This window comes from Folsomia candida, unplaced genomic scaffold (genome assembly GCF_002217175.1).
Source record: "Folsomia candida strain VU population unplaced genomic scaffold, ASM221717v1 Fcan01_Sc028, whole genome shotgun sequence".
NCBI lineage: Eukaryota > Metazoa > Arthropoda > Collembola > Entomobryomorpha > Isotomidae > Folsomia > Folsomia candida.
The window spans coordinates 2067166-2077419 of NW_019091220.1; the positions used below are offsets into that span (position 1 = coordinate 2067166).

The following is a 10254-nucleotide window of genomic DNA, read 5'->3' on the forward strand; positions in this document are numbered from 1 at the left end:
TCGGATCCAATCCATATCATCATCCATATATAAAATTTTCACACTTTAAACTTGGACCAAAATTCTACAAAATTCATTTCAAATTCCAAGTAAATCAAAGGTTGCATTCCAAAAAAAACTATTTTTATACCAACCTTTTTAAATGCATGCAAACAATCACCAAACTTCATCAGGAATTCAAACAACGCCACTAACGATTTTCACGGAGTTTATTACTTAAAAAAATATACAAAAAAATTCAATGATCGCTTTGATCGACTGATTTTATTGACTTTATCACACCACACCTCATCTCCTTACCCCACCAAGAAGATAACCCATCATCATCATCATCTCATGAGAACAAAGGACTAAAAAGTAAGTAAGTAGTTTTTAGTTGGCTGAGGAGCAAAGCACTTTTGACGAGTAGCGCAGGCTCAGTTTGTTTGGTGGTTGGTTTAGCGAGCTGCCCACAAGCACAGCAGACAGAATGTTTGAGAATAAATAAAAATACGAAAATCACCAGTCACATTTTACTCGGGAATGACTTGCACAATTAAATTTTAACAATTAAAATCTAGAAGATAATTCAATTAAAATAATTAATAAGAATAATACGTTTTCCTTCCTGAATTTGAGAGTTTCATTGGTAAGTTTGAAATAAAATAAAATACAAAGGAACATCTGATTTGTGGGAGGTCATTGATCGATATTTTTTGCACTTATCGATTATTGACTAACTATTGATTAATTGGGTTAATTATATATGGAAGAGTTAAAATTAAATTGGGTTTGATTATACATAGCAAGAACAAGAGAAAAACAGGACAGGACGAGACGAGACGTGGCATGTAATAAGTAAACAGAAGAAAGAAAGTAACGAGTCATTGTCGAAACGTTTATCAACTAATTGGGTGATTAGTAATCCGTTCATTTAATTTCTGGAATCGAATATATTTCGAGTTGATCGTGGTAAGGAAAAATTCCAAGATGTCGTCGCGTGACGAAATTTTGACAGATTTTCAGGTATTTTGAAAATGTAGCAATTTTTTTTACATCGTCATAGTAAGTCGTGTTTTATTATAGGCATGCACTGGTATCGATGACGTTGAAGTGGCAATTCTTCATTTAACTGAGAATAATTGGGATTTACTAGTAAGTTAATTAAAACTAAATTCTAAATTCGATGGCCAGTCGTTCGATTGGCTGTCCGTCCAAACGATGATATGTCGAGTAATTAATTGGTAATCAAATTTAGATATGCAAATATGAAATTGTAATTTTTAGCGATTTGCGTAACATTATATTTACAAATTAAATGGTTTGTCTTTGTATAACTTCCAGAGCGCCGTCAACAAAGTCTTACCACAAGATACTCAAACGTTACCCTCTGAACGAAGTTTTCCAGTCTTTCCATCCGTTCCAGTGAATAGATTTCGAGGATTCTTAGATATGGATCATGTAAATTTCTTAATTTCAATTAATTTCTCAACATTACAATTTGCATTATCTCATATTTTTTGTTCAATTTGTTCACAGGATTCTTCAGGGTTAGACACAATTGATATCGACGAAGCTGACGACGCAGTACTGGTCCCTCCTCCGCGAAATCCTAGTAACGGAGTCATTCGTCACAGTAGTCAAGCTTCAAGCGCTACTACTACGAGTGTTAAACAAAATAGTTCCTCATCGACATCCTCAAAAACAGCAGAAACACCCTTCTTTGTCAAAGAGGAAAAACCCCGTAGTAGTTCTTCGTCAAACTCTCGTGCTAAAGTTACTCTGAGCAGCGATTTTATGAAATCTGGCCCCAGTGGGTCCAAAAAAGGTGCAGGCAGTAGAGAGATTACATTTAACGTGCGGTTAGACACCACAGGGGCTGCGCTGACGGCGAAGCTCGCTGAGTGCGAGACGGTCGACACGTTGAAAACGCTCATTCATGCTCAGTAAGCGAATCATTGCAAGCGATTTATATGTATTTGCATTTTTTATTAATGTGGAAATTTAATTGAGGTATTAATTTCTACTAGATTCGAAATCCCTCCTTGTCAGCAAAAACTAAAAGGATGGCCAAAATGTCCATCTGACGGTGCAAAGTTGGGCTCTTTGGGTCTTCCTGACGAAATAAACTTGTCTCTTTTCACAAACGGTCCAGCCATGGACTTTACAGGGGCTGGGACTAGCAGCAGTAGCAATAGTGTCGGGTATAAAAATTGGAATTATTATGATTTTGATTACTAATTAGGTTTAGAGAGCTGATTTTATTAATTTTATTAAACAGAAAAACTGAAGATAAATATTCACTCGTAATAAACGATGAAACAAAGAACGAGACGCTTGCGATTGACTTTCCTGGTTCGACAACGGTCCGTAGCGTAAAAGAGGACATGTCCCACGTAAGTGATACTCCAGTCCGGTTCCAAGTTTGGACGGGATGGCCAACTGGAACTACTGACACCATGGTAAGGTTCTAACTTTTAATTGTAAGTTAAAGTATCCTTAGCATCAACTTATTTTGTTAACATGGTGTATTCTTTTCTAAATTAGACACTAAGTGCATGCGGGCTGGATAAACCTCGTCATACTTTATCTTTTCGAAAACAAGTTTCTGCTGCCAGTTCTTCTGCCGATCTTAGTAAAAGGGTACGTGGTTCTTGAAAGAAGAAATTGTAAAAATAAAGTGAACATTTAAATTCATTATTCAAGATGATGGAGCTTGGTGATGGCTCGGAGACGTCGTCAGACGTGGAAGACCTTACAGAGTCGTATCCATTAGAGGAGGATTTCTACAGTCAAGAAGTCAGCACAACACCACAACGATTTCTTAGTAAGCCAGGATTAGCTTGACAATTAGTTACAATGTGAATGGAGCAAGGTTTGATCACAATTTCACAAATCGTAGTTCCGGACAATGCACCAGACGAAGCTGTAGGATCGATCCAGTTTGCTGACAACTTTTTCGCTCGATACGGTTCTTGTCATCCAATGTTTTTCCACGGAACGCTAGAAGATGCTGTGAAAGAAGCGTGTTTTCAGCCAGCCAAAAATGTAACAATTTTAAACAATACTAGAGTTAATTATTGCAATGTTTATAGAATCTAATATTCTTGCTGTCATGATTTTATAGAGAAAGTTATTGGCAATCTATTTGCACCATGATGGATCCGTCGTTTCCAATGTATTTTGCCAACATATCCTGTGTAACGAGTCTGTCGTGTCGTATTTAACGGGGAATTATGTCATTTGGGGGTGGGACGTTACCAACGAATCGAATCGGCAGTTGTGAGTATTTATTAATTTAAAATGTTATCTAATAATAATAATATTTGAGGATTATTTATTTTAAGCATATTTTTCATATAATTATTAGGCTCTTGGCTGCTGCGAACAAGAACTTTGGAGCTCCTGGAGTGAGTGCAATTCGCAGTATAGAACGTGAAAGGTATCCTGTGATAATTGTGGTATCCCGTGTCCGAGCTACGACAGAAATCAGCAATGTGATTTATAGTAAGCAAATATAATTCTATGCCAACGTATGCGTATATTTCTGTATGAAATACTTTTGAACACATTTAAAAATAAAGCGTGTTTTTAATCACTTTATAGGTCCGAACGCGGCCACCGTAGATGAATTAATGGGCAATTTGATGAATACTTCGGAAATGTATCAAACTCAGAGACAAACCGACATTCGCGACGAAGATGAGCGCGAGGCGAGAGAGCGAGTAAAACGTGAACAAGATGAAGCTTACGAATTGTCATTGATCGCTGATCGTGCCAAAGATGAGGCCAAGCGCGCAATGGAAGAACAAAAGCTGACGGAGGAAATGAAAGTCCAAGAAGCTGCTGAACAAGCCAAGGTGCGTATTTGCATACAGGCATTACTATAAAATCAATACGTAATGCAATGACTTACACCATAATATTTTTATAGATGCTTCGTGATCAAATTGCTACTACTCTGCCCCCAGAGCCAGACACCAGCTGCACTGATCCCGTCTGCTCTTTAAAATGCCGACTTCCTGGCGGAAAAATTATTTCGAGAAGATTTCTCCAATCTACAACTTTGAATGTTCTGTTTGACTTCTTGTTCACCCAAGGGTTTTCACCGGACGAGTATCGATTTTTGACAACGTACCCAAAACGTGATGTGAGTCCGCATATATATCATCACTCAGACCAATTCGTACCTTGGAATTATATTTAATTTGTGTTTTCATGTATATAGCTAGCTGATTTGGTCGCGACCACCACGATGAATGGCATCTTTAGTCCTCAAGATACTCTTATTGTGGAATTACGATGACCGTCGATAAATTATTAGTAGCCGTATTATACTTTTTGCAATGTAATATTCGATGATCTTTTTAGTTTCTCCGCCACTCAGCTAGTAAGGTATTTATGAAGTTTGGTCTTTGTACAACAATGTAAAATATGTAACAATTTAAAAAACTGAGAAAATGTACCCGTCAAATCTGACAATTCTCCTCCTCGCCTGTCTCAGTTATCGTCTTATTATTGAACCGCATTGAATTTTATTCATAGTCTAGTTAGTTCTCAGGTCAAAGTTAGTTTATCGTTACGTTAATTTCGCGTACAAAAAGACGATATTTGGCAATGTCAGTTAATTACATATTTAAGAGGAGTATTTACAAAGTTGTAAATTTCAGATTTGAATGTGAATTGGTTGTATGCATTATCTTATCACTCACATAAGATCAAATTTGTTTTGTTTTTGGGGGAACTTTGAGAAACCTCATGACAGACCCCAGATAAACTTTTCAGCTTCCTCTTGGCTCTTGACGTAGCAAAGATAAGAAATTTGAGGATTACAACTTCAAGTGTTTTTTATGATTTTAAGTGGGCAATTTTGATAAGGTCTACCTTCTCACATGATGTTGGTTAATTAGTTACATATGAATTTATTGTTCTTACTTGCGCACATACTCAGCGATTGGGCACGGCATGTAATTTATGACAACAACATATATAGAAGAAACGTAAATAGCGTAGTTAAGTAGTATAGTTAATTAATTAGTTCCGTTTTACAGTACATCTGCAATGAGACTTATTATTCGAGAACTTATCGAGTCCTCATCTGCTGTATATTTAGTAAGATTTCATATTCAAAGTTTTAAATCGTAAAAGTTAATTGGATCGAAGAAGCCCCTTCAATGAATTCTGTAAAACAAGAAAATTTAAATAAATAAAGCAAGCAAATAACGAGATTGACTAGTCAAGGACAATTTTATTCCTCCAATAATAATAATTACACAGGTAAATTAAGAGTACATGCATAGACGTGATCTCATAATTAATCATTATCTAACACATAAGAGGAAGAGTCGATGATTAGCTGTGTTATAGCTGTAGATAAATATTATGTATCGCCACCTTTGTTGTTAAGAGTAATTTCAGGTTGATTGTTGAAGTCATTTTACAAAATCTTTGATCGTCATCAGTTATTACTCTTCGTCTTTGGGAAGTTCTTCAATTTTACCCATGACGGAAATGTCACCTTCCGTGTCCTCCTTATTGTTCTGCCCGTCGTTGTCCGCTTCGGCTGAAATAGCAATACCAAATTTTGGTCAGCATTTAAATGCAATGAGAAATATCTTGCTCAATTCATTTTAATTTGATTATTTAGTAATTCTGTGTTGTACTTTAGTCTAATTAGTGGATAAATTCAAAAACCAATTAACAATTTTGTCTACTAATTAATTGTAAGAGGTGCCTATTTATAATATTGAGTTGTACTGTTATATTTGGTTTCCTGTTATTTATTGCACTCATTTTCAGTAGTGTTCTATTGCCCTACCCGTTAAATATGTCGTAAGATCAACATCATCGCTGTCCTCGTCATTTTTGAAACCTGTGACGTAGTTATCAAAACGTTACCCAAATTGAACCTCTACAACTAGGTGGACGAGTATTGGTACATACAAACTTTCACCGTAGAAAAGTTGTGTGTATGTATGAAATTGTATGCATTTTTACCTTTCTTTATGTCTTCGTACTCCTTATGACTAGTCGAGGCAGGCGTTTTCCTCGCGTTGCTGAGCCCCTTTTCTGCCTTTATTGCCTGTACAATTCATAATAAGTCAAATTAAGTCATAAAATCTCTAATCATCTTTCACTCGCATAGAATCCAGTAATCATGTATTAGTCTTATTATCAATCTAATAAAATATACCGTTACAGATAAAAGGAGCAGTATTTCTAGTGATAAGTACAGGCAAGTAGGACAGGACTTGTAAATAGTAGTGATTTAGTCAGTAATTTAGTAGTGAAAGTGGAGTCGTCTCGATTGGTGTTACTTTCTCCATCATTTTACTCACTCGCTACGATTTAGTGTTTGAAATGATTAGCTGTTTTTTTTGCAGATTTTTTTTGGACGAGGATGATTTTGTTATTCTTGTAAGATTTCTCGATCAGATTCCACACATCATGCAGTCTTTTTTAGTGGAATAGTACGTATGACTTGCCGTTTTGTTTTTATTCTTCCCTTTGTCATCATACGAGAGGGAGGAGGCATCCGTAATCTCGTCGGGGGCACCTCCCCCACCAGAAATCACTGAAAGGGTTACCTTCCCAGATAGGATTATTGGCGCCGTGTTATTCTCATAGTCATCGCCATAATCTCCCCCTTCCATTTCCACCTGGGAGTCTGAGACCATTAGTTGCTGTCCCGCCATGGGGAGTGGTCCCTCTAGAAAAATGGAGGGGATATCCTCCGGAGGAGATGGCGCCCGGTGGGGCACGGGAGGCGTCGCCATTCGGAAGGTGGGCGTTGGCGTTCGATCGTCCCACTTTTCGCCAGACTCCATCTCCGCCGTTTCTTCGATCCCGAGGACTGAGAGGATTTCTCGGTGTTGTTGAGATTGTGGGGAGGAGGCCTGTTTAGCCAACGCGATTGCAGCAGCCGCACTCTGTTGTATAATATGCGAGGATAGTTGTTGGGCAAAGAGGATAAGTTCAGGGGGACAAGAACGGGGGTGTGGTTGGTGGTTGACTCATTGGTGGTGGTGGTGGTGGATGGGCTGAGGTGTTGGTTCTGTTGTAGAGGGGTGGCAACATGGACAACATGACATACAGACAAGGAGTGAGACAAGCAAGAGAAAGAAAGGATACGTATAAGAATTGTAGAATGACAGACTTTCTCTTTTCTTAGAAAGTGATAAACTCGAGGTAATATGAGACGGATTTAATTCCTATTTCAGAGAAAGTTTGTCATTAAGATGTATGTGTTTTATAGTTTAAATACACATGCAATTGTAAATATTGTATGACCAGTTTCGGTTTACAGAATGGTTAGCTAAAATGTGTGGAGAAAGCGGGGGGAAAATAATAATAACGGTACAAGAGACAATTTGTAAATAAAATATGGAGAAGAATACTACACTGACATGTAACACCAATTTAACGACATAACTAGAAGGACAGAGACAGAATAGTAAAGTAAAAAAAACAAGAACGTTAACAACAGGACATTATAAATACAGCGACAAATAAGCACACTTATTTGGGACTACATTTTTACAACACGCTGAACTAATTTACATACCTAAATGCATAGTAAATAAGGTCTTATTCGACTCACATGTTTCGACTTTTTCGAACCGCCGTGTCTCGGCGGCGTTGGGGGTCGTACGGGTTCCTCTTCTTCCTCCTCCTCCTCCTCAACTTCTTCTTCCTCTTCGTCATCCTCCACTTCCGGTTTCTTGGCCTCCGGAAGTTGGAACGTCACCTCTTTCTCTGCACTGGGATGTCGTTTCACGGAAGATTTTCGTTCCGGCTCCAACTTTGCTTTCTCTTCGGATTTTTTATTTTCCTCCTTAATTGAGCCTTTGGGTTGTTCTAAGTCCACCTGGGTTAGCATTACATGGGGTCTCATTTTCCGAAACTCTCCTCTTTCCTTCGTGTATATTTTATGTAATGTGTTAGTGTATCGTGTCTAGTGTGAGTGTGTGGTGGACGGTAAAGTATTTGTAATGATGAGAGTTAATTTCTGGGGGGAATTGATCCAAATTTAATCCAAATTCCTGATGACGGGCTAAACTAACCTCTTTTTCCGGCTTAGACGAAGAACGAGACTCTTCATTCTTTGTGATATCTTTGTTAATTCATCAGTCTCAATTTTCGACGCTTGCTGTCCCAACGCGGACACTTGGTCAAGAATTCCTTGCACAGCTTTCACAACTAGAGCCAAATAATGCCATACCGTTTTCATACCATGTCATTGATGATAACATATTTATGAAAATATGTATGAATAATTTTTTTACGAAATTAAACACAAAAAGCGTCACTTTAAGTTGTTAGTCACAATTTGAACATGAATCAAATAGAGAGAATCAAATACTTATACATAACAGTGAAAGAGTTAGTATAGGAAAAAAATAAGGCGAATACAATGATGGAAAAAATTGGCGTTTTTGGCCCTAGTCCTGATAAGCGCAGGGTGCATATATATTTATTTATATATATTATCGCATTCGGGTACAAGAATCGATGAGCATTCAGAAAATTAAAAAATTACGGTCCCCACAATACATACATTTCTTTTCAGATTTCACAAGAAACCATGCAAAATCATTTACAAAAGGGGTTCACATTCCTCACTTTTCAAGAAAATCAGGGGATTTCTTTACATTCGCCACCCATCGTGTAAGGTGTGTTGATCTCGAACTCATCATCTCATTTCATGGCATATTTAATGTGTGATAAGGTGTCAAGTAATTTTTAAGTAAGGATAGATCAGTTAAGAGGGACACACAACATACCCCCTGAGCTTTAAGGACTTTGGCCAACATAGCGAGGCGATCGGATCCCATGGACGTGATCATGCGTTCCATCGCCAGTTGCGTCTCTTCTAACTGCCTTCGCAACGAGTCGATCTCTACCTCGCCTACATTATTCGTTTTCAACGAGGACAGTTCCAACATTTTTATCTTTAACAGAATTCCCCTCTCCACAGAGTTCTCCACTAAAAAGCCCTGCTCACATTCGGCTAGAAAGTTTGAAAAATTTAAAAAGAAAATAACGAAAGGAAACAGGCAGAAATAGAAAAATTATACCGATTTTTTATATAAAAAAACACACGAAGAAGAAACAGGCATGAAAATTATCTAATATACTAAACTGCAACTAAATATTTAATAAAGAGAAAGTGTATGGAAAATCATTCCAAAAAATTGCATATCACGCATCTACCTACGAAGAAAGTGGACCAAATATTCAATAATTCTGCCAATATTTTACTTACTGGCATCTCGATCTCGAGCTCCTGTCCCCCATTAGTGGTAGTAGCACACACGGAAAAAAACAGAAAAAACAGACAACGTGTTAGTACATGTGAAAAAGAAGATGAGAAATTCTGACCAGGATGAGATTCTTGTGAGCAAACGTCCTCTTTCCTACTACTTTCACCAGCTGCGGGGATTGACACGTTATTATCAGATACGCCCGGCTTGGTGAGGAGGACATCTTGCGTGACGACTTGTGCGGGGGATGATGCATCACCTGTAATTTCATTCGGTTTAGCAGACCGATTGCTGTCCGGTTTCGTGGTGGTAGTTGTTGTAAGCACACTTTGAGAAGGGGTTAATTCGTTTTTTTAAGCTGGTGGTAACAAGGGTGGACTCTGTAGCCTTGTCGGAAATAAGAGGAGGGAAATCATCCGGTCCAGTTTCGGATTGTTGCTCGACTAGGGGTTCGGTTTTAGTAGCGAGAAGTGTGGAGGATTTCAAGGGGTTTGTGCAAGATTCGAGCGTTATGGGTGGAACGGAGAGGGGATGAACTTCCGGGATGAATTCTATCTCGGATTTGGAGTCACGTGGTGGGGAGGATTTTACACTTTGGAGGAAGGAATACATGGCAGCGATTTCGGCGTCGTCGGGTTCAACTAGTTCGAAATCTAGGGATGAATCTGGTTCGTTTTCGAGTAAAGTTTGGGGATTGTGAGGGGTAGAATTTGACTCTAATAAATCTGTAATTGTGGTGACGCTGATGCCGCAATATTCTCGGAAATTATTGTTTGATCTTGTTGCTCTGAATTGAAAACTTCAACCAGGTTGGGAGATGTTAAATTTTCCTCCTGTTTCTCCTCGGAGGTAGTATTGCTTGTTAGGATTGCCATCAACTCAGGTGGCCGGGATTGGATTACTTGCTCTGCTTGATCGATAACTTGGTCGATTATTGACGCAATGTGATCTCTTTCCGAGTCTAAGATGTTTGTGTCATCGGCTTTCTCTAAAATTTCAGTTTTCTGATTCT

At 38.2% G+C, this 10254-nt stretch overlaps 2 protein-coding genes across 2 annotated transcripts; one reads left to right on the plus strand and one right to left on the minus strand.

Moving 5' to 3' along the window:
- The first annotated feature begins 431 nt into the window (after positions 1-431).
- On the plus strand, positions 432-5207 carry LOC110859760 (FAS-associated factor 1). The gene is made up of 15 exons (XM_022108743.2): positions 432-628; positions 786-1005; positions 1066-1134; positions 1324-1440; positions 1519-1925; positions 2010-2183; positions 2261-2441; positions 2527-2622; positions 2686-2806; positions 2882-3027; positions 3107-3261; positions 3350-3486; positions 3586-3839; positions 3914-4129; positions 4208-5207. Exons 2-15 carry the CDS (start codon positions 970-972, stop codon positions 4283-4285), a joined length of 2187 nt encoding a protein of 728 aa, XP_021964435.1. The 5' UTR covers positions 432-628; positions 786-969; the 3' UTR covers positions 4286-5207.
- Positions 5208-9590, minus strand: LOC110860001 (histone H3.v1). The gene is made up of 8 exons (XM_022109043.2): positions 9361-9590; positions 9245-9265; positions 8763-8989; positions 7580-7846; positions 6465-6908; positions 5977-6061; positions 5798-5851; positions 5208-5542 (listed from the first exon to the last, which is right to left on the minus strand). Exons 3-8 carry the CDS (start codon positions 8922-8924, stop codon positions 5445-5447), a joined length of 1110 nt encoding a protein of 369 aa, XP_021964735.1. The 5' UTR covers positions 8925-8989; positions 9245-9265; positions 9361-9590; the 3' UTR covers positions 5208-5444.
- Positions 9591-10254: the final 664 nt, after the last annotated feature.

Bases quoted from the DNA above. Each gene is read 5' to 3' on its own strand.
- LOC110859760 (XM_022108743.2), top strand. From the start codon at position 970: ATGTCGTCGCGTGACGAAATTTTGACAGATTTTCAG. The intron at 2,623-2,685 runs GTACGTGGTTCT...TCATTATTCAAG, and splicing joins CTGCCGATCTTAGTAAAAGG to ATGATGGAGCTTGGTGATGG. The intron at 4,130-4,207 runs GTGAGTCCGCAT...TCATGTATATAG, and splicing joins CAACGTACCCAAAACGTGAT to CTAGCTGATTTGGTCGCGAC.
- LOC110860001 (XM_022109043.2), bottom strand. From the start codon at position 8,924: ATGTTGGAACTGTCCTCGTTGAAAACGAATAATGTAGGCGAGGTAGAG. The intron at 7,847-8,762 runs GTATGTTGTGTG...ATGCTAACCCAG, and splicing joins AAGTCCTTAAAGCTCAGGGG to GTGGACTTAGAACAACCCAA. The intron at 5,543-5,797 runs GTAGGGCAATAG...TTGCTATTTCAG, and splicing joins TCTTACGACATATTTAACGG to CCGAAGCGGACAACGACGGG.